Source organism: Macaca mulatta, chromosome 15 (assembly GCF_049350105.2).
Source record: "Macaca mulatta isolate MMU2019108-1 chromosome 15, T2T-MMU8v2.0, whole genome shotgun sequence".
NCBI lineage: Eukaryota > Metazoa > Chordata > Mammalia > Primates > Cercopithecidae > Macaca > Macaca mulatta.
The window spans coordinates 6,306,377-6,327,997 of record NC_133420.1 but is presented as its reverse complement, the minus strand read 5'-3'; the positions used below and the strand labels follow the sequence as shown (position 1 = coordinate 6,327,997).

The 21,621-nt window shown below is 61.9% G+C and overlaps 1 protein-coding gene across 2 annotated transcripts; it reads right to left on the bottom strand.

Annotated features, from left to right (window-relative positions):
- Window positions 1-12,448: 12,448 nt before the first annotated feature.
- On the bottom strand, window positions 12,449-21,407 carry LHX3 (LIM homeobox 3). 2 transcript variants are annotated; one of them, XM_001096075.5, is made up of 6 exons: window positions 21,187-21,407; window positions 16,819-16,990; window positions 15,862-16,064; window positions 15,086-15,237; window positions 14,830-14,998; window positions 12,449-13,931 (listed from the first exon to the last, which is right to left on the bottom strand). In XM_001096075.5, exons 1-6 carry the CDS (start codon window positions 21,263-21,265, stop codon window positions 13,513-13,515), a joined length of 1,194 nt encoding a protein of 397 aa, XP_001096075.3. In that variant the 5' UTR covers window positions 21,266-21,407; the 3' UTR covers window positions 12,449-13,512. The 2 variants fall into 2 exon arrangements, with proteins under 2 accessions (XP_001096075.3, XP_077823256.1); XM_077967130.1 differs by lacking the exon at window positions 21,187-21,407 and adding an exon at window positions 19,206-19,449.
- Window positions 21,408-21,621: the final 214 nt, after the last annotated feature.

Below are 21,621 nucleotides of genomic sequence, written 5' to 3'. Positions count from 1 at the left end.
TTTTTTTTGCATAGAAAATATTATTCAGCATAGTTATTTTGGTTTTTGAAATATTCAATTAATTTAAAACTCTAGTTGTTCATTAAGCTTTCAAGTTCAGTTTACAAATATGATTCCATTAGGAATCTTAGTAAATGTTTTTTTTTTTTTTTTTTTTTTTTTGAGACAGAGTCTCGCTATGTCGCCCAGGCTGGAGTGCAGTGGCCGGATCTCAGTTCACTGCAAGCTTGGCCTCCCGGGTTTACGCCATTCTCCTGCCTCAGCCTCCCGAGTAGCTGGGACTACAGGCGCCCGCCACCTCGCCCGGCTAGTTTTTTGTATTTTTTAGTAGAGACGGGGTTTCACCATGTTAGCCAGGATGGTCTCGATCTGCTGACCTCGTGATCCGCCCATCTCGGCCTCCCAAAGTGCTGGGATTACAGGCTTGAGTCACCGCGCCCGGCCAGTAAATGTTAAGAACAATGTGAAGGAACTTTCACTACTCAATTAAATTTCCTTCAACATTTAAATTTAAAATTTGGTTTCCCGGCTGGGCGCGGTGGCTCACGCCTGTAATCCCTGCACTTTGGGAGGCCGAAGCAGGTGGATCACAAGGTCAGGAGATCGAGAACATCCTGGCCAACATGGTGAAACCCTGTCTCTACCAAAAATACAAAAATTAGCCAGGCGTGGTGGCAGGTCCCTGTAGTCCCAGCCACTTGGGGAGGCTGAGGCAGGGGAATTGCTTGAGCTCGGGAGGCGGAGGTTGCAGTGAGCGAAGATTGCGCCACTGCGCTCCAGCCTGGCAACAGAGCGAGACTCTGCCTCAAAAAAAAAAAAAAAAGAAAAAAAATTGGCTTCCCTTTTAATCACTTCGGTTGTTGGACGTAAAGCAAACGCCTCGTGCACATGGGCCATTCTTTCATGTCTTAAAAACACATTAAACTTGCAAACGTGAAGCCTCCTCAGCCCTCTTATATTTTCGATCTAGTTTACAAAGTTGATAATGGATTGACCTGAAAATTAACCATTTCCTTTGGAATCGCAGCTAACTTCTGACTAACGGGTCACATGACTTTAACCAAGACAAAAACAGAAGAGAACAAACAGCAGGTTCCTTTACCCCAAATGCATCGACGTTCCTGGAACCATTTCTCTGTTTTGTTGAGTTAAATGATGCCTCCTCCAAATGAAACAACGAGGAGTTGTTTTGGGGGGACCATGTGACCCTGACCCCCAGGCCAGGTGCAGGGTCACAGCCTGTGAGAAGTCACAGCCTGTGCGAGGTCTGGCCATCTCCTAACGCCACCTCCCCACTCGAGCTGCTGCTGCCTGAGCCCTGACCTCTGTCAACATCTCCCCCATCTGGAAAGCCTGACCCCCCAGCCCTGGTCAGCTCCTGGCCCCTCCTCACCCCTGCACGGTGCTCACTACTCCTGATGCTAGGTGTCGGCTCAGTGGGGGCTCAGTGGAGGACAGGCTGAGTGCCCCAGCGTCCTGGGAGCAGCTGAGGTATCCCTGGCAGCAGCTGAGGTATCCCCAGGAACAGGAGGAAGGGGCGGCAGGGTCTCGCCGGCTGTCTCAGCTCCCCAATCCCCCACAGCTGTCCCCCTCGACCCCGGGCCCATTAACACCTCTTGTTGCCGCCCTGTGACTGGGGGAGTCAAAGGAGACAGTTCAGTTTAAAAATTCCTCAGAGGGTTTGTTAAGGAACAGTGACAGGGGGCGGGTCTGGGCAGGCCTCGGGGTCCGACCCTTCTAGACCCTCGTGTAGTGCCCGCCTGCCCGGGGCCTGCACACAAAGGGACAGATGGATGGCCAGATGCAGGCACAGGGGCGCGGGCGGCAGGGATGGGTGTGGGGTTGGATGGTCCAGGCGGCCACCAGGGGCTTCCTTCTTTGCAGTGGCCGGCCACGTCCCTGGGCTACCCAGGCAGCACCTGCCCCGCAGGTGACTGAGCCCCACCTCTGGAGCCAGCTCCCCAGGTCCACCGGGTGCCCTCCCCGGCCCGCTACCCAAGGGTGCCACAGGGCAGCCACACGCCTGCCTCAGGGTGGGAGGAGGGAATGCGGCCAATGGTGGAGGGAGCCACCCAGGGTGGCTCCTGGGGTGGAGGGGACGGACCGAGGGCCCCAGAGCCTGGAGGTGAGCTCTGCACGGCAGGAGGGAAAGTGGGCGCTGGCACCGCGCGGCGGTGGTGCTGGCGCTGGCGCTGTGAATAGGATTGGTAGCAACAATGGACAGCAGCTGCCGATGCTCCAGCCGTTACTGCGGGAAACCGTTTTAGGCCTCAGCCTTTCCAAGCTTCCTCTCTGGGTTGCTGGGACACACCACGTGGTTCTCCTCCTTCTCTGGAACTCGCCTCTTGCCCACCCCTCCTCCCCAACCCTCCACCCCAGCCCACACCCCCCCACCAGGGCACCTCTTCACACTGCCGCTGTGCTTGGAGAGGGCACACTCAAAGATGCCAATACCCACTGTGTGACCCAAATACACCACTCGTCTCGGCCCCTCCCAGTACCCTGTCCCACGATGGGTAAAAGGGGCTTCCTTCAGTTGCTCCCTCCCCGAGAGAGACCCCTCACTTTCTCTCAGTGTCCCCCAAAGCCTTCACAAGCTCATGACCACATCCACCCACATCCCTACCTCCACGCCTAACCCCACACCCCAACCACCACCGCCTCCACCGGGGGCATTGACTGACTGGTCCCTAATCACATTGCCGCCCTGGACGGAGAGCCCCGAGGGGGCAGGCGGCCCTCCGGGCAACCCCAGGGCCCCCACCCAGCCCTGGCTCAGCCTCTTTGGACCTGGGCTCTTCCCACTGCAGCTCCCGCTGGGATGCCCTTCCCAGGTGGGGATGCCTCAGGCCTCGTGGGAGCACGGCCTCTCAGGGGAGCCTTCCTTGGCCACCGCCGCCACTGCAGCTCAGCTCCTTCCTGACCTCTGACGCTGGAAGGGACCCTGCTGCCTCGTTCAAGGTCACATCCCCAGGCTGGAAACAGCATTTGTTCCCTTAACCCTAAGGAGAGGCCCACGAAATAAACGAATTCCCGACCCCACACTGCAGGTGAGAAAATGGGGCCTCAGAGAGCTCCGGCGCTGACAGAAGCCGGCCAGCTGTTCGCTGGTACATCCATAAGTCATGAGGGCTCCAGGCCCACTCGACTGTTCCGGAAACGGGCGTGGGGACAGTTTCAGAGGGAAACTTTTCTCAGGTCCTCCAAGCTGACCTCATCTGTCTTTATTATAATTTCAGTATGTGAAAATCACAAGGCAGGTGAACATCCTCGGGCCTGTGGCCTTCGGTAACTGTAAAATCAAAACAGCTTTGGCTAAAATTCGGAACAGTGCATTCCAACTAACCGCGCGTTTCAGTGACAACGAGGCTCCTTCCTCCGTCGACCACGTCATTGTTGCACCCGAGAAGTCCACGCCCATTGCGCCGTCCAGTGTCCAGTCCACTCTTATTGCCACCTGGGAGCTGTAGGAACCCCGGGTACCGGGTCTCAGACCTGGGGTTCTTGGGACTGGGTCCCGGCCACCACGCAGTTTGTTTCCATCCCCTCACGTGGTTCTAACGCACAGGCAGGGTCAACCCCAAAACACAAAGTTTTAAAGATTCTGGCAAAGCACCCAGGATGCGTGGAGAACGACGGCCCCTTGGCTGCAGTTTGAGAAACTCAAAGTCACCCAACCAGGGCAGGGAAGGAGGGAGAGCGGGGGCCGGGTAGAGCCACAATGGCGACCGTGAACAGGGTCCCCACGTGCTCAGAGGCCCCCTCAGTGACAGGGAGGGTTACGGATGGGGAGGGGGAGTGGTCTGGGCATGGGAACATTCTAGAAATCAAAAAGAAGGCTGCAATGTGAACAGTCCTCCCCAAGAGGTTGCTCCTTTGGTCAGGGAGTCGTCCCTGGGTAGGGGAGAGGCTGATCCCCCCGGGTGAGTCCTGGGCCACCATCCGCACCCTAGGCTGTGTGTGTCTGGGTCTGTGTGTGTGCTGGCGGGGGGCTCGTGAGCCCAGCTGCTGCCAACATGGCCCTGTTGGCCTGGTGAGCTGCCCCTACTCCACCGAGCTTGGACGTGGCCCATGACTGCCTGGTAGAAGCAATGAGAGAGGCCTAAAGGGACAGCCCAACTTCAGAAGGCGCTGCCACCCCATTGCTGGAGGGTCACAGATGGCCTGGGAAATGGTCATAGTGTGACAATCAAACCAAGAGGTAGGTTTCAAGTCCATACATCTCGGCCGGGCGCAGTGGCTCATGCCTGGAATCCCAGCACTTTCGGAGGCTGAGGCAGGAGGATACTTCAGGCCAGAAGTTCGAGATTGGCCTGGTTAACATAATAAGTCCCTGTCTCTCCAAAACATTGAAAACAAAAGCTGGGTGGGGTGTCCTGTGCCTGTGGTTGCAGCTACTGGAGGGAAAGAGGGGCTGAACTGGGAGGGTGGCTTGAGCCTGGGAAGTGGAGGCTGCAGTGAGCCGAGATCCTGGCACTGCACTTAAGCCTGGGTGACAAAGAACCCTGTCTCAAAACAAAGCAATACATCTCCTAGAAACCCAACCCTGGGGGCTGGGATGTGGTGTTTCCTGCCTGTAATCCCAACACTTTGAGAGGCTAAAGCAGGAGGATTGCTTGAAGCCGGGAGTTGGAAACAAGCCGGGAGTTGGAGACCAGCCGGGGCACCAAAGGGAGACCCTGTCTCTACTCCCGCCCCCCCCCCCCGCCTCCCAGAAAAAGCCGGTTGTGGTTCTGGCTATAGTTGCTGAAGTCCCAGCTACTCAGGAGGCTGAGGCAGGCGTTTCGCTTTAGTCCAGGAGTTGGAGGCTGCAGTGAGCTATGATGGCACCACTCCACCCCAGCCTGGGCAACTGAGTGAAAGCTTGTCTCAAAATCAGTAAATAAAGATAAAATTTTGGGCCGGGTTCGGTGGCTTACACCTGTAATCCCAGCACTTTGGGAGGCTGAGGGGTTTGGATCACGAAGTCAGGAGTTCAAGACCAGCCTGGCCAAGATGGTGAAACCCCGTCTCTACTAAAAACTATAAAAATTAGCCCGACGCGATGGCAGGCGCCTGTAAATCCCAGCTACTCAGGAGGTCTTCGTAAGGCAGGAGAATCACTTGAATCCGGGCGGCAGAGGTTGCAGTGAGCCGAGATCACGCCACCGCACTCCAGCCTGGGTGACAGAGCCAGACTCTGTCTCAAAATAAAATAAAATAAAATAATTATTTTTTACTTAAAAAGATAAACCCACCCTGGGCAAAATATGTGTGTGCACCGCCTAGGAAAAGCCTGGAAGGAGCATCAGCAAATGGGGTCTGGATAGAGGACCGGTGGGGCAGTGTCAGGTTCTGTTTTCCAAATTCTCCACAATGAGCATATGTGACTTTCGTAACAAAAAATCAACCATGCATGTGAGTTTATACACGCTGAGCGTGGCCAGCCCGGCCCCTGGGAGATGAGACTCGAGGAACCCGTGGCCACCCAGGTCTCTCTGTCCTGAGCCCCGGTGGGGAAGGAGGCAGCCCCCGTCAGCCACGCTGCCTTTCAAACGCCCGGTGGGGTCAGGGCTCGGTGTGCCCACTGGCGACATCGTGTCTGCAGACGGTGGCCTCTCCACACACCCTGGCTGCAGAGGTCCCAGGCCTGAATGTCTCAGTCCCCCGAGAGCCTTGCCAGAGCCTGCCCAGCCCTCCCTCGGTTCTGAGGCCTGTGTCGCCTGCAGGACTGGGGGGACCCCCGCCTGCCCGTGTGTTGACACCAGCCTGGGCGGCAGGAAAGGTGCCCGCCCGCCCGCCCATAAAACTCCTGGCTGCCTTATCCATCTCCACCGCGATCCCAATCCCACTGCCATATAGTTTCACTTTAACTAATGGGACACTTAGTTGAATGACGAGAGTTTGCATAAGAGGAGCCTGCTAATTAAATTTTAAACCTTGTCATTCCGAGGATTACCGAGCTCTGAACAAAGCGTTTGCCAGGGAGAGGAGCGAGCCCCACCCTGGGAGAGGCCCGGAGCTCCCTGGCGTCAGCTGCTCTCTGCCCCGCAGGGCGCGCTGGGCGTCCGGCACAAACCACAGAGGGCCTCTGCCTGCCACAGCCAAAAAGGAGCTTTTGTCAGGCCTAGGAGTCTCAGGGCCCTAGATCCTCAGGCAGCCCCCAGGAGGGGCCTGGTTCCGGGGCCTTTGCCCTGAAGAAGTGACTTCAAGGGCCCTCTGGCCACACCCCTTCTGGGTGCCAGACGGGGCGGGGTGGCTGTCTCCCAGGGACAGACCAGGGGAGTAAGTGCTATAACGAACCGCCCGAGGTGGGGCTCCCAGACAACCCACTGCCCTTTCTGCCGTCCTCCCCCTCCCCCTGCCTCATCCCAAGGTCAGCCCTCTCGGACTCAGAGCAGGTGGTGGTTGGCTGGTCCCACCACCCCTGTCCTCTGGGAGACCTAGCTGAGCCTTCAAGTGTGGCCATCCCTAACGCTCAGCCACCCACCATATCTGCAGCCAGCGTTATTCCCCAAGCAGAGGAAGACAATGGGGAGGGTGACATGAGTCATGGTGTCACCCCTAGAACAACACAGGTCTCAACCTCTGACCTCTCTGAAGGTCTGTCAAAGCCAGCGGTCAGGGCGGGCCAGCCTGAGAATAAAGCTCTTGCAGAGCTTTTGGCTGAGGACAGGACAGAACCACTCTATAAATGACCACCAGCCACAGGCAGTCAGTGGTTTCGGGGACACTGGAAAAGCACATCCCTGCTGGGCCCCAAGGACCCCAGTTCCCCGCTCACCTTGGTGGGCTCTCCCCAGTCAAGGCAAACCTGTGGAGACGCAAGCCTTCCGGGGAAGCCCTGGGGCTGCGGGAGGTGGGTTAAGGACATCCTGTACAACACAGGCCGGCTGTGATCAGGTGCTGGGCACAGACGCACTGCTGTCCATGGCCCAGCCCTGTGCACAGGTCAAACCCGTGGGGTTGACCCGTGCAGGAGAGGCTAGCGAGGCTCAGTCCTGCTGCCCTGGGCCAAGGCTCCCGAGAGGGGTGAGGCGGGGAGTGGCTCTCAGAGATGGCAGCTTTTGGAGCCAGGTGGGATGTTGCCCGAACCAGGCTAACCACAAGACTTCCCGTCTGCCTCTCCCACTGGGAGCCAGGCTCATCCTCCAGGGCAGTCTGGGAGGGAGTAATCCTCCGGTTTAAAATTGAGGTAAAGTTCACATCACGCAAAATGAACCACTTTAAAGTAAACCCTGTGCAACCATCACCACAGTCTAGTTCCAATCCAGCCACCACCCCCAGCACCTATGCTCTGGGAGAGCGTGGGGGATGTTTGTGCGTGTGCCGTGCCGTGGGTGTGTGACCTCTTGGAGAGCAGATGAGCCTGTGGATGAGCAGATGTGGGTGTGCAGGTCAGAGTGGGTGTGCCCTTCACCCACCCATCCCAGGCTTTGCCTTGGTGAGCCCCACGGTAACCCTGGGAAGGAGATTGTACTTGCTCTTCACAGACTCAGAGAGGCCGAGCGTTTCGCCCACGATCACACAGTGTGGCCGGTGAGTCGCATGGACGCAAAGGACGAGGGGCCAGTTCTCCCGAGCCTGTACTCCGGGGCCTGCTTTGCCCAGGGTGTCCCGCCGTGGCTCCCTGACTCCTGGACCCACCCAGCCCCAACGATGTGACCTGGGGGACCCCAGCCCTCCTGAGATGGCAACCCAGGATGGTGTAGGGGGAAGTGTGTGGAATTGGGTTTGGAGGGCTGTGTAGCATCTGGAACCTGTGGCTCCCAGGCACGGCTGCCCCCAACAGCCACAGTGCTGCAGCCTCTCACGCACATGCAGGGCAGACTCTGCCCGGGGGGCTGCAGAATCTGGAGTCTTCTCCTAGGTTTGGCCTTGGGCTGCGTCCTACACCCCGAACGTGACAGCTGCATCTTCGTCTCATACCTACTTTTGAATGCCAAGAGGGGGCTCCGCTGGTCAGGACAGAATATTTTTATGGTAAAAAATGAGCCGCAGTTGCATCAGCTCCAGGAGGGTGGGAGCCGTCACCCGAGGTCGCACAAGCAGACTGATGAAAATTCTGCTTATGAAGTCGCTGCTCCCCCATTAATTAGGGGGGAGGGGGCGCTCCGGCGCCACCACGCACCTCGCCCACGGCCAAAAGCTTGTCAACATTTTCCACGAAGAATGAAAATGTAAATAACTTTCAGATTATTCAATGTCACCAAGGTATGGAAAAAGGTCGCCATACTGGGTGTCATTTATCTCATTGTGGATTTAAAGAGCTTTTTTCTATTAAATTTCTTAAAATTAATGTTTTATGTTGCTCAGAGTAATTTAAACAATTATGGGCTTAAAGAATTGATCATCACAGCCTCTGGGATTTAGCGCTGCAGGCTGATTCCCCTGAAAAACCTCTGATTTATCAGGGCTGCTACTCGACCAGGCAAGCCCAGGGATTTGGGCCCCCACCCGCTCCTGTCCCCCCTTGGGGAGGGGGGCTGGACCTGGCGGCAGATGGTGAGGAGGGAGAGGAGGGGAGGGTAGAGCAGGGGGTGTCCCTGCTCTTAGGGAGAGGAAGGGGTGCCGCTGTGACTTCTAAGGCATCCCCTGATTTGGGAAGGTCCTCTGGGCTAAAAGAAGCTCTTCGTGTGAATTTCATATTTAAGAGAAAATAAGCCCTTTTAATGTGTTGGTTGAAATTATTTTATTATTCAGATATTTAAGTTGGATGATGTAATACAGTTGCCGGATTCAAAGTTAGCAAGCCTCTTCTCCGTCCCACCAAGGGGAGGCCACCCAGAGCCTTGTGCCACCCCCACCCCCGCCCCCGCTGCAAGGGGGATGGGGTCCTGGCAAGGGTCGGTCCTCTCTGGTCAGGGACCCCTGCTGCCTCTCGGGTCGGGACCCCAACGAGCGAGAAAAAATAGACAAAACGCGTGCCGTGCCGGGGCGCACGACCCCGGCCCCGGGTCCCTGCACCCCCGGCTGCGCAGAGCCCTGGCCCTCCGAGTTTCCTCTGCCGGCGACGCCAGCAGAACCAGGCAGGTCCCATCTCGGGGTCTCCCCCAGCCCGGACGACCCCTCTCCCACTGCGCCCCAGGCCCTGCCTCACCCGCCGCCCCACCAGGGTCCGAGACCGGGAGACCCCAGCCGCGGGCGGGACATCAGCCTTCGATCTGCCCCCGCACCTCCCGCTCCGCGGGGAGACCCGGCGCCAGGAGCCCCAAATTCCGGGCCGACAACCCGCAGGCGCGCGACTAAAGCTTCCACCATCCGCGAGAAGGCGTCTCCACCCTGGAAGGAAGGGGCGTCGGTCTCCTCGGGGCGGGACCCAGGGAGGATGAGGGGTCCGTCTTCCCCTTCCCTTCACCTCGCTACAGCCCGGAGCCCGCAGACTGCCCCGCAGCCCAAGGTCTCACTCCGCCTGAGGTCTGCAGCTCTAGCTGGGCGCCCCGGGGCCTGGCGGGGGTCCAGGTGGGGGCCACGGCCCTAAGTCTGATTCTGGGTTCGCCCTCGTGGGTACTGAGCGGGAGCCGGAGGAGGTCGGAGCCTGCGTTTCTGTCCCTGGGGCGCGGGGAGGTCACAGGGCTCCCCGCAGGCCCCCGCGGGGCGGCACCGCGTACGGCGCGCGCTGTTCGGATCGGGAACCTGAGGACAGCGAGGTCACGCAGACAAGCTCTCCAGGGCACCGCGGGTCTCCCATCGCGGAGGCCGCCTCCGCAGGCCCCGCTCCCCGCGCCGATCCCGCCGCGCCCCCCTCCCCGCGGCTCCCAGGTCGGTGTCGGGAGCAGCCCCGCCCCCACTCGAAGCGGGGGCGGCCCCGGGCTCCGGGATTATCGACGCGCCGCCAGCTGGAGCGGGCTCGGGCGGGGGCTGCTGCGGGCGGGGTCCCCGCGGGAACACTCGGCACTTTATTAACCTGTCAGCGCCTAAAAGGTCCCGGGCGGCCTGGGGGAGGGGCCGGAGGCCGGGACGGGGTGGGGGCGCGACTGGGGGATTTGCACCCCCTCCTCGAGGCTGCCCCTCCCAGCCTGCGCCGCACCCCGGCGGCCGTGCCCCCTCCCTAAATCCCGCCTTCGACCTGGGCCTGGAGCCGCTTTCCCCCGCGGGTTGCCCGTTGCCCCCGGAGAGAGTTCGGGGTCGTCCCTCCAGCGCCCGTCCCTGGCAGTGGGGCCGCTGGCTGGAGTCTCTGCCCAGGGGGTACCGCCGCCGAGGCCGGCCCCGAACCTCGCACTTTCCCGTGGGCGCGCCTTTGCTCGAACTGGTCGCCGTCCCCACGCGCCATCCCCGCGTCCGACCCCATCTGCTTCCACGCTCGGCTCCAGTTTTGCCTCCATTCCCAGTGGCCGTCGGGGCCCTTCTCCCCTCCCAGGGTCGCCCTGGTGACCTGCGCGTCTTTCCGCTTCCCAGGGGTGCCCGGTACCTCCTTAGACACAGAGGGGCTGCCCAGACTGGGGGCCGAAAGTCAAGGGCCACAGGGAGGGAGAGAGGGCGGCGCTGGGGCGGGTGAGGCTTAGGAGGACCCGACAGATACCCCGTTGACTGCCTGAGCAGCACACCTCCTTCCCCACAGCGGGGGGCGGGGGGTGGGGGTGGGGGGACCCAGGCCAGGACAGGCCCTTTCCCCCTCTGGGCCTCAGTCTCCCCACAGGCAGGGGCCGCTGGGTGGAGCACAGCCAATTCCAGAAATGTTTAGGGAATGAACAGATCCAGGAGCCCGCCAGAGCCCCTGCCGGGTTCAGCCCTGCAGACCTGGGGTCTGTGGGTGCCTAGAGGTCAGCAGAGGTCAGGGTCAGGGCAGCCTGGACATCAGACCCTCTCCCTGTGATGTTTCTCAGAGCTCCTTTACCCCAGCCCCATCGCTCCCAGACCCCAGGGTTGCCCAAGCCTGCATAGCTGAGGACAGTCTCCCACTCTTTTCTCCCCAGCTTCCCTCCCCTCTTCCCCCTCTTCCCTCCCCTTCCCCTTCTTCCCTCCTCTCTCCTCCCTCCCCACTCTTCCCTCCCCTCCCCTTTTCCCTCTTCCCTCCCCTCTGCTCCCTCCCCTCCCCTTTCCCGGGCCGCTGTGGGACTCAGAAGAGGACATGCCTGACACACATCCCAAAACGATGAAAAGGACGTCCCTCAAAAGACAACTGTTCCCTTGGCTGGGCGCAGTTGCTCACGCCTGTAATCCCAGCACTTTTGGAGGCCAAGGCGGGTGGATCACCTGAGGTCAGGAGTTCGAGGCTAGCCTGGCCAACATGGTGAAACCCTGTCTCTACTAAAAATACAAAACCGGGCGTGGTGGTGCAGTCCTGTAATCCCAGCTACTTGGGAGGCTGAGGCAGGAGAATCGCTTGAATCTGGGAGGCAGAGGTTGTGGTGAGCTGAGATCGTGCCATTGCACTCCAACCTGGGCAACAAGAGCAAAACTCCATCTCAAAAAAAAAAAAAAAAAAAAAAAAGACAACTGGTCCCAACCAGTTTCCCCCAAAAGATGGCTGGTTCTGGAGTGACTTGGGGGTCAAAAAAGGGGGAAGATCCTGGTTCTGCAGCTTCCCTTGGCCACATTCTGGAGGGGCCTCCCCACCCTTACTTGGGGGACTGAGGCCAGTGCAAAGATCCCCATGAAAGGCACTCCCCCGCTCCTCCACCTTCCCTCCTCTCCACTGAGAAACAGGCAGACCAGGCTCCTCCACCTTCCCTCCCCTCCACTGAGAAACAGGCAGACCAGGCTCCAAGAGGGCTCCTCCCTCAGCCCCCACTGTGCCCCAGGGAGACCCTCAGAGGAAGAGACCCTCAGGGAGGAGGCCCAGCCCTCCCATCCTGCAGGAGGGAAGACCCAGGTGGAAGGGCCAGTCCTGCCTGCTTCTACCACTGCCCCTATAGGAGCACTCACCTGGGGGTGGGGGTGGGGCGCATACGACTTCCTTCTGCCCTCTGAGGGGACTGTCACCACTGTCTTCTCTTTATGGCTTACGGCGGTGGGGGGGAGGGTTGGAGGGGAAGCAGGGCTCAGAGGGGTCGAGCCCCCAGCCCAGGGTCACACAGAAAGTTAGAAGAGCCAGGACTGGAATCCAAGCTGGAGAGACTTCCGTGACCATGAGCCTAGTCACCCTACCAGCCTACGCCAGCATCCCTGTCCTGGGGCTGGTGCCAGCTGCAAGCTGTGAGTGGCACACACGGCCCACCCTCCACCCCCATCATGCTCTCTGGACATCCCAACCCCTACCTCTCCCAGGGACAGGGTGTGGAGACCCCAACCTCCCCCCCTTCATCAGGAATGGACAGGCTGTCCCCCCACCTCCTTCCAGTGCTCCTGAGCATGGCCAAGATCCAGGGATAAAGCCAGCCCAAATTCATACCGGGTGCCAGCCCAAGCAAGGAACTAGGGAGGACCCAGGGCCCCTCCAGGGCTGCCTCTCAACATTCACAGAATGTTCCCCACACTCGACACCCTCCCCCAACCCCTACAGCCTCATAAAAACACGGGCCTTCCATTGACTGTAACTGACAAATTTATTGAAGTCTTGGAAAGAGCTGATCACCCGAGAATAAATAAAAGACACAGAACATTCACAGAACCAGTAGGTAGCTCGAGATTCAGGTTTGTGGGAGTGACTTTGACTTACACACAGGCCAGCCTTTGTGTCTGGGGCACACACAGCTGCAGGTGTCTCCCAGAAACTCCTTCCCAAAGGATCTGATGGAGGAGGCAGGGCAGGCTCAGAGGAGCCCCGCCCTTCTCCAGTGGGGAGACCTCCCAGTCTGGGCCAGGCAGAGCTGGCTCCAGCAGGGAGGGTAGGCTGTTTGGCAATGGACATCTGTGGGTGCAGCCTGGACACCAAGGGCCTGGGGTGGACTGAAGAGGAAACCCTGAGGGGCTTAGAGAATTGAGCTTGGAGAGAAGGGAGCCCAGGCATTTTTGCCTCCTTCACAGGGTACTCAAAAAGAACAGAAAGATCTAGAGACCTGGGGACTGGGGAAAGCTGCTCCCGGGGAAGGCGGGGCTGGAGGCAGGGAGGCCCCCCACAGTCTGGGGAGAGGAGGGGGGACAGGTGTGTCCCCGCCCCGCGGCCTCCTGCCTGGACAGACAAGGCCAATCTCTGACCTAAAGAGGGAGCCTCGGGGTGACGGCTCCGAGACATACGGAGCCTGGGAAGTGAAAGCACGATTATGATGATTTCTCAGTTTTAGAGATGAAAGCATTTTTTCAGCCCTTGGGCTATGCTGGGCTGGGCTGGGCCTCAGCAAGGTGACATTTCATGTCTAGAAACAGCAGCAAGTGCTCAGTTAATTGATCAATAAAGGGGAGAAATTTGCTTACAAAAAAAGGCCGGCTTGCTGGGCGGCCATCAGGCGGGCCAGCCCTGTGTCAGAGGAGGGGCCAGGTGGGTCCCTCAGCCCCCAGGGAGGGAGCTGTGTGGTCAGCAGTGGGAAGCTCCGAAGGCACCAGCCCTCCCTTGATGCCCTGGCCCCATTTCCTCGCAACCCCCAGCATTCCTGAGCCGCCCACCCAGGAGCAGCTCCCTCATGTCCAGTGCTGGGTGGAGCTGGGCCTGGGTCAGAACTGAGCGTGGTCCACCTCGTCCAGCCAGGAGGCAGGGCTGGTAGGGAAGTCAGGGTAACCCCCGCTGCTCCCCGTGGAGAGGTCGGAACTGGGTCCGTTCCCTGCCAGCACCCTCATGGGTGGGGGCCCGTCGGGGGCTCCCGAGGGCACAAGGCCCAAGCTGGTGTCTGGGTACACCAGGCTGGAGAGGAGGGGCTGGGGGCCAGGGAGGCTCTGCGGGGCGGCGGGGGACGGGGGGACACCATAGGGGCTGCCGGGACGCAGCTCTCGGTACTGCTCTGGGCCTGCCAGGCCTCCATGCTCTAGTGCGAAGTTGCCCAGGGCTCCCGAGGGACGGCCCAAGGCCGGTGTGGGTTCCCCCAAGCTCCCGTAGAGGCCGGTGGCCGGGCCCATTTCCGCCAAAGAAGGCTCATCTGCAACAGAAGCAGAGGCTCAGTCAGCGTCTGCCCTCCACCTGCAGCCCCTCAGAGTCCCATCCTGCAAGCAGAAGCACCCTTGGGCCAAAGCAGGAGTGGCTGCCCCACGCCACATGACAGGTCAGCACAGATCCCTTCTGCTCTTGGAAGGCGTGGCTGCCCCTGCCCCTTCCCTGCCCTCACCCCTGAGTCAACCCAGGTGTCTCAGGCCTGGTCGGATCAGTCAGGAACAGCCCAGCCAGGGCCCAGGCTTTCAGGACCAGCCCCACAGCAGCCTAGGGAGGGGGCACAGATACCACCACACACATTTTGCAGACAAGGAAATTTAGTTCCAGAGAGGCTGAGTGAGTAGTCCAGGTCACAAGGCGGCCCAGAAGAGAATGTCTTGCCCACACTCTGAGGATGGGCATCAACGGATGGGGACGCAGCATCCCCGGTGCTGGAGAATGAGATAAATAATCCGGGCCCCACAGAAGGGTATGGAACCTTCGCTCCCTGACCCCAGGTAGCCCTTTCGCGGCCCTCCCCAACTCCAAGCAGCTGGGACTTTGACTCAGTCTGTCCCAAAATGCGCTGCCCATTCTCCTAAAAATCACTGCAAGGGCTAGGAGCCAGAGAGACGGTCTGGACACGCCCACCACCCCACCTGAGAAAGCCCAGTAGGGGCCCAGCTTGGGGACAGGTCGGGCCACAGGGATTGTGTCCCAACCAGGGGAAAAGCAGTGGCCAGCCAGGGCGGGGAGGGTGCTGGGGATCAGGTTCTTAAGTGAAATGTTTTTGAAAGTACAACTTAAGGAGCCCCCTAACCCCATGGGAAATTCAGATCCGCAGGCCCCCTGCGACCCCTCTGACGCGCGCTCGTCCCTCCCCGAGCTCCGCGATCCCCCCTGCCTACCGGGGAAGGAGACCTCGGCGTCGCTGTCCTGCCCCTCCTGAACGCTGTCCTTATCCGACTTGGAGCCGCCGCGAGAGCGCTTCATGTTTCGGAAATACTGTCCCCAGCGCTGCCGGCCGGCGTCCTTCTTCAGCCTCTTCTCCTTGGCCCGGCGGTTCTGGAACCAAACCTGGGGGCGGGGCGGGGTGAGCGGCCGCCCAGATCTGCGGGGGTCCCCAAGGCCGCGGGCGGGAGGGGAGCGGGGGCGAGCGCTGACCTGCACCACGCGCATGTCCAGGCCCGTCTCGGACGAGAGCTGCTCACGCACGTGGCGCGCCGGCTTGGGCGAGGTGTTGTAGGCGCTCTTCAGCGTTTCCAGCTGCTTGGCGGTGATGGTCGTGCGCGGCCGCTTGGCCGTGGCCTCGGCCTCTGCGCGGCGGGCGAGCGGTGAGACGTGGCGGCCCCTCCAGTCCCAGCCGGACCCCCAGCTCTCCCCACCCCGGCCGGCGCGGAGACATCGGGGCCCCAGGTGCCCACTCCCAGCCCGCCCCCACGGGCTTCTCAGAATGCGCGGGCGCTGGGAGCGATTGGCGAAAACGGGCGGCACCCAGGCCGGGGTGGAGGGGGCGCCGGCGGAGGGCGGGTTCTGCTGCGGGGGGTGGGGGCGGCGTCTTCCCTAAAATCACACCACCCTCCATGGCGCCCCGGCCTTCAGCCTTGGCCCCCCTACTCCAAGTACCCTGCTTTCCCCGCGGGCTCCCCTTTATTCTAAGGGTGTGGGTATGGCCCAGTCTTCGCGGCCAAGAGTTTAGGGCAATAATTCCGACTAGGGATGAAAAGTCGTACACTTCGGACCAAACGAAGCGGTTCGGGGCGCGGGTCTGTCCCTGACTCCGCCGCTCCGGCCTCGGCTTCCTTCGGCCCGCACCGCCCTAGCCCAGGCCCCTTTAGTGAGCGCTTGGAGTGAGCATTTCCCCGGAAGCCCCCCTGGACCTGGCCTCAGCCCCATTTTTTCAGACCAGAAAAGGTGGGAGCGTCGTCCCCTCGGCTGACCTCGCTGCTTGGCAGTTTCGTAGTCCGCCTTACACACGAGCCGGCTGTCCTCCATGAGGTAGAACTCGTCACCCGTGGCCAGCTGCCGCTTGCACACGACGCAGGCAAAGCAGTGCAGGTGGTACACGAAGTCCTGGGCGCGGCGCACCACCTGCGTGGGCGGGATGCCCAGCTGGCACGCGGCGCACTTGGTCCCGAAGCGCCTGCGGGACGCATAGGGCCCGGCTCAGCGCGGCAGGGCGAGGCTCATTTCGCCCCGAGCGGGTCAGAGAGCAGGAATCGGGTGCCCCGGAGGAGGGCTCCGTCTGGCCCTGCAGGTTGGTCTCCAGCCTGGCCTCCAGGGCAGAGCTGTCCACTGCCACTGAGAAGGGAACCTCAACCTCAGGAAGACCTCAGGGAGCCCGGCTGCCACTGCCTGCAGGACCCATGCCGGATCTGGGAAGGTGAATCCGGAGGGAGAGGACCCATCTGGGCCTGGTCCCTCACACCCCACAGCTGGAACCATGAAGGCCACTGGGCCGGAGCCCCTGGGTCCCGAGCATTCGGGATAAAAACACCACCAATTTCAGAGGGACTAAGTCCGATAGAATTCTACAAACTTGGGCGTATCTTCTCTAATGACTGCTTCTGTGATTTAGGAAATAAATTGTTTTTTTCCAAATAATATTTGCTGATGTCCCAGTCAGGCCCAGCCACCCAGGGAGCACCCATGGAGAGGCCCCACCCTTAGTTTGGCCAGGCTGCAGGGTGCCCTGCCTGGGTGACAGGAGAGGGCCGGGATTGTGAGAGACGTGGGCTTTGAGGGCCTGGCCTCGGTGATTGTGAGGCGAGGAGTCCCTGGGACGGGCGTGCCCTCTGCTCCCACAGTGAGGCCCTGGGGTGGCGGGACTCCGGGCCACCTTTCCTGGGGCAGGCATGCCCTCCGCTCCCACAGTGAGGCGAGGCTTCGGGACTCACTTGAAAAAGTCATCCTTGCAGTAAACACTCTCCCCTCGGCTGAAGCAGCGCTCGGCCAGTGGCGTGTGGCAGTCGCTGCATTTGAGGCACTTGCTGTGCCAGTGGCGGTCCAGAGCCTTGAGGATGAATCGGTCCAGGATGTGCTGGTCACAGCCGGCACACAGCGGAATCTCTGTGGACATGAAGAAGCTCTGGGTCACCTCCTAGACCAGGAGGCAGTGAAGCCACCTTCCCACCCCAACGCAAGTCAGCTTCCCCTCCAGCTTGCAGGACTCAGGGCTGCTGAGGGGTTCTCCTCTCCCTGCGGGCCCTCTTCCCCAGCCAGCTTAAGTGGCCCCGCAAGTTCCGGGAGTGCATAGGCATCCTATGGTAGGAACTAAGGGGAAACTGGCATCGGTCTAAAAATGCGTGTGTGAGAGCAGGAAAGCAGCCCAGGCCATTTTACGAGGCTGAATACTCAATTACAAAATGTTGCCAGTGCCAAGAAGGGTGCATATGGAGCTCAAATGAAAACCCACCCCAGGCCTGCTGTCTGAAGCAAGGCAGGAAACATAGGGAAACGGGTCTTCACCATCACCTGGAGCTGGGGCACCCCACTGGGTTCTCCTTCATATTAAGTGTCATGACCACTCTTTCTAGGGACTCCTGGAAAATGTAGCTGCCCCGTCTGGTGGCCCTGTCTGCAGGCCTCTGGGGTAAATATCAATGCCTTTCCCATCACTGGGTGGCCGCAGAAGTACTTATGAGTGCACTGGACAAGCTGATCCACTGCCTTTGTGTCAGGCATGGGTGCCCCCAGCACCATCAGAGTTACTCAAACGTCCGGCTTCCCGCTGCTTCTGCCCCCCACACTCCACTTCGGGACTGCAGGCCCCCTGGAAGAACCACGCTGGGGAGGTCCAAGGGTGCTCTGTGGGAGCCTGGAGTCTGTGAGTGGCTTTTCCAGGTGTCAAGGGCTTAGGACTCCCTCTTCACTTAGAAAAAGTCTCTGGAAGACGGGAGTGCCCGCTGAAGGGACCGGGACCTGCTGCCCTATTGCATCCGCCTCTCTGGCTGTGGACCCCGCCGGCTCCAGCCCGTCTCCCAGCGGGTGAGAGACACCGGCAAGGTGCTCCCTCGGCCTCTGGCGGAAAAAACTGGGCTCCGCCTCCCCCCGCACTGGCGGGAAACCGGCGATGAATGCGCCCCGCATCCGGCAAAACCGCAGCAGCTCCGGGTGCGGAGTATTGAGGACCCGCCGCGCGCCCGGGGTCCCCATCGCAGGCAGCGATCGCAGGGCGGCTAGGACCCGGCATAGAGCGGGGCGGCCCGACAGGCCCACACAGCGCGGATTCAGCACCGCGGATCGGACAGCGCCTCGGCCTCAACGCGCCGCCGGAGCCCGCGTCGGGCAAAAGCCGCCCCAGCCCACCCCGCGCCGCGCCCGCGACCCCAGTCTTACGCTGCATGGCGACTCCAGCCCCGGCGGGGTCTCCTGCTGCCAGGGATGGCGGGGTCGGCGGAGCCTGGAAGCCAGCCTGCCCGCTCTGGCCAGCTCTCCGGAGCGCAGGGCGCGCAGCCCTCCTCCCTCCCTCCCTCTCTCCGCCTCCCAGCCCCCGCGGTCAACCCCTCCCAGGAACCGTCGAAAATAAATAAATAAATAAATAAATAAATAAGTAGGGAACCTCGAGCCCCCACAACCTGGATGGAACCCCGTCTTCCCGCCGGTCGGTCCCTCCCACTCCCCACTGGCTCAGGGGCCTCCTTCCCCATCCTGCGGCTCCAGCTGGCCCGGGAGTCGAAGAGAACTGCCCAGTTTCTCTAAGAACCAAAGTGCTGGGAGCTAGAGTATTTCCAGCAGGAAATTGGGGGCCTCGGAGAAGCGAGGCTTTTTCCTACAGACGGGCCCTGACCGGGGATAAACCGAGCAGGTGTCTGTGGACGCAGACGCTGAAACCTGATTTCTGGGGGAGACCGACGGTCGGAGTTCAGCTCGACCTTGGCCCCTGCATCTGACTCTGTTCCGCTGGAACGTGGAAACAGTTCGGGTGGGGCGACCCTCTTGGGGACCCTCCGGTCCCGTGGTCACTGCCCTGCCACTGCTCCCTGCGCCTCGTCCAGCCCAGGGGGCTGGCTCAGGGCTGCAGAGGTCTCCTAAGCCCACCCTGGACCCCCGAGAGCTCCCTGGCCTGAGCAGTGCGGTGCCACAACCTCACTCACTCCCTGACAACCCAGGCCAGGGGCCCCGAAACAAATTCAGGCTGAGGCGCCCAGGCGCGGACGTTCCGGGGTCCTCGCACCCACTCCCGCCCAGGTCCTCTAGCTCCTGCCAGCCTCCGCGGCCAGGCCCGGAAAGGCCCGAGGATCTCCGGGTCTCCCCGGTGCAGCCGATCTGCCCGGGCACCCACCTCGGCGCAGGTCCGCCCTCCGCGCCAGCAGCGCTAGCAGCAGGTCGCCGCCCGCCGACTCCCGGGCCGGGCCCAGCTCCCCGCGCGCCTCCATGGGTCCCGCCGCCCGGCGTCGCCACTCTCCGGTCCCGAACTTTCTCGGGCCCGGCGACGCCACCCCGCAGTGGTCCCGAACCGGCGTCCAAGCGACTCCCGGTGCTGCTGGGTGCTGCGCCCGCGGGCCGCCCTGGGGCCCGGAGCCTCTGGCCGAGCGGAGGGCGGAGCGGCCGGGGGGCGGGGCCGCGGTGCGGGGCGGGGCCGGGGGTCGCGGAGACCAGCCCGGGGTGACTGCGGACTCTGCGCGCCTTTGCGCCGGGACCTGCGGTGCCCAGAGGCCGCCCCGCGTGCCCGGCCCGAGGGCGGACACCGGTAGGGGAGGGCTCAGGTCAGAGCTGCCCGCCAGCGTTCGTCCCGGCCCCGCAGCTTCCTGCGCAGGAGCGGGCCGAGGGCAGAGGCCTGGGCTGGAGCACACGCCAGGAGGGCTAAGGTTCCCGGGAGAGGGGTCGAGAAGGCGGCCGGGTCCTCCCGCCGCTGAGGTTTGGCCTCGGGAGCCGCAGATGGTCGGCAGGAGCTCAACCCGAAACGCAGAAGGGGTGAGTGTGGCGCTGAAGGCTGCGTCCGGGAACCACAAGGTGCCCGACCGATCCCAGATGTTAACGGGCTTCTGGGCTCCACCCCTGGAACTGCGGCCCCGGACTGGGCTCAGGGAGGACGGGCAATCCTTGAGTGAGAATAGGCTGTGTCCTGGACACGCAGCCAAGACCTCGGGTGGTGGGGGGCTGAGCTGGGGAAGCCCCAGGGCACACCCTCCATTTCCAGCCCACAGCCTCTGGCTCCATCGGAACAGGGTCCCTTACCTGGTATTCCAGCCCCTTGCCCCAGTCCACACAGGTGAGCTCTCCAGAACCCACGCTGTCCTTGCAGGCAGAGGGATGCACCCACCGCTGCCCAGAGGGCCCTGGGCCAGCACCAGCCCTGGGCAGCCACCCGGGGAAGAACCCAGCAGTGGGCGGCCCTCGGCAGCACAGGACATGGCGAAGGCAGGGGGCCCTGGCAGCGCACAGAAACACCCAGGAAGGGTTGGGGGACCAGGGGCTGATGCCATCCTCCAGGTCCCTCTCCCTGTGGGTTTCACAGTAATACTCTGTCCACTCTGTCCATGGCTTCTGGACTGTGAGCTTTAAGGGCCCAAGCTCACAAGGATGGGCAAAAGAAACCACAGTCCCTCCTTCCCAGCTCCCAGCAGTTCCAATGTGTCTGTTCTGAGCAGTGGCCCACGCAGCCCTCTTTCTGCCCCTTCACTTTGCACCGCACTTGTTACCCGAGAAGGGCCAGGGCAAGGACATGCGGGCGCAAAGCCGAGTGTGTGCGGGCTGTGCTGGGTGCAGGTGGCTGAGCGTCAGCTGCTGCCGAAGGGAGCAGGGGCCCTGTGTGGCTGGACGAGGGAAGGGGCGGCGGCAGGTCAAGGAGGCAGCCCACTCTGCTGGCATCTGGCCAGCCCTCCAACAATGCCTCCATTATTTCCCAGCGCCCGTGGTGATGGAATGGCCCTTGGAGAGGGTGGTTCAGGCGGGAGACGCAGCCCTGGGTCCCCTGCTGTGGGGTCCAGAGGCCTGGGCAGGGCTGTGTGCAAGAGCTGAGGGGCACTGGTCACCGGGAGAACTTGGCACCCCTTGCTCAGCCCCATCGCCCCCCAGATGTGCCTGCGATGCCCCTTTTTCTCTGGGGGCCTCCACTCCAACTGCTGTCCCTCACTCTTGCAGGCCAGCGTCAGGCCCTCCCTGCCACCCTGGGATCTGGAAACTCACTCTCTGCACTGTTCCCATCTCTGTGCCCCGCCTGCAGAGCGGCGGGACTTTCTTTGCCTGGCCGCTGGCCCTACACGCACCCACTTCCTCGCGCCTCTGCCGGTTTCTGTCCTCGGTGTCCTGCTGGGGCTTACCCCGAGTCCCGCCCAAGGTGCAGACGGCGGCGGCCCCAGGCCTCTCTCGGTCGCGCTCGAGCCCCGTTTCCAGCAGCATCGCGGCCACCAGGCCGAGTGGCGCGAGCCGCGCTCCTCCTAGGTCGGCGTCCCCTGGAGGGCTCGGGGCTCCCAAGTCCCGTCGCGTCGTGCGGAGCAGGGAGCCCGGGAGCCACTGGGCCGGGCGCTGTCCGCGGTGCTGAAGGAGGCGCCCGCTGCCCGCCCCGCCCGCGCGCCCGCCCACCTCTCGGGGGCCCCTCTCACCGCCCCGGTCCCCACCCCCGCCTGTCCCCCTCCCCGGTGCTCGGGCGGGCAGCGTCGGGCGCGCCTCCCTGCCTGGCTGGGTTGGGCCGCTCTCGGGGCCGCGCCCGCTCCTCCCTAAGCTCCAGGCCCCGCTGAGGCGCTGGGATTCGCCGA

Bases quoted from the DNA above. Each gene is read 5' to 3' on its own strand.
- LHX3 (XM_077967130.1), bottom strand. From the start codon at position 19,299: ATGGAGGCGCGCGGGGAGCTGGGCCCGGCCCGGGAGTCGGCGGGCGGC. The intron at 15,238-15,861 runs GTCAGCCGAGGG...CCCGCCGCGCAG, and splicing joins CGAAACTGCCAAGCAGCGAG to AGGCCGAGGCCACGGCCAAG. The intron at 13,932-14,829 runs GTAGGCAGGGGG...CTTCTGTTGCAG, and splicing joins CGCCGAGGTCTCCTTCCCCG to ATGAGCCTTCTTTGGCGGAA.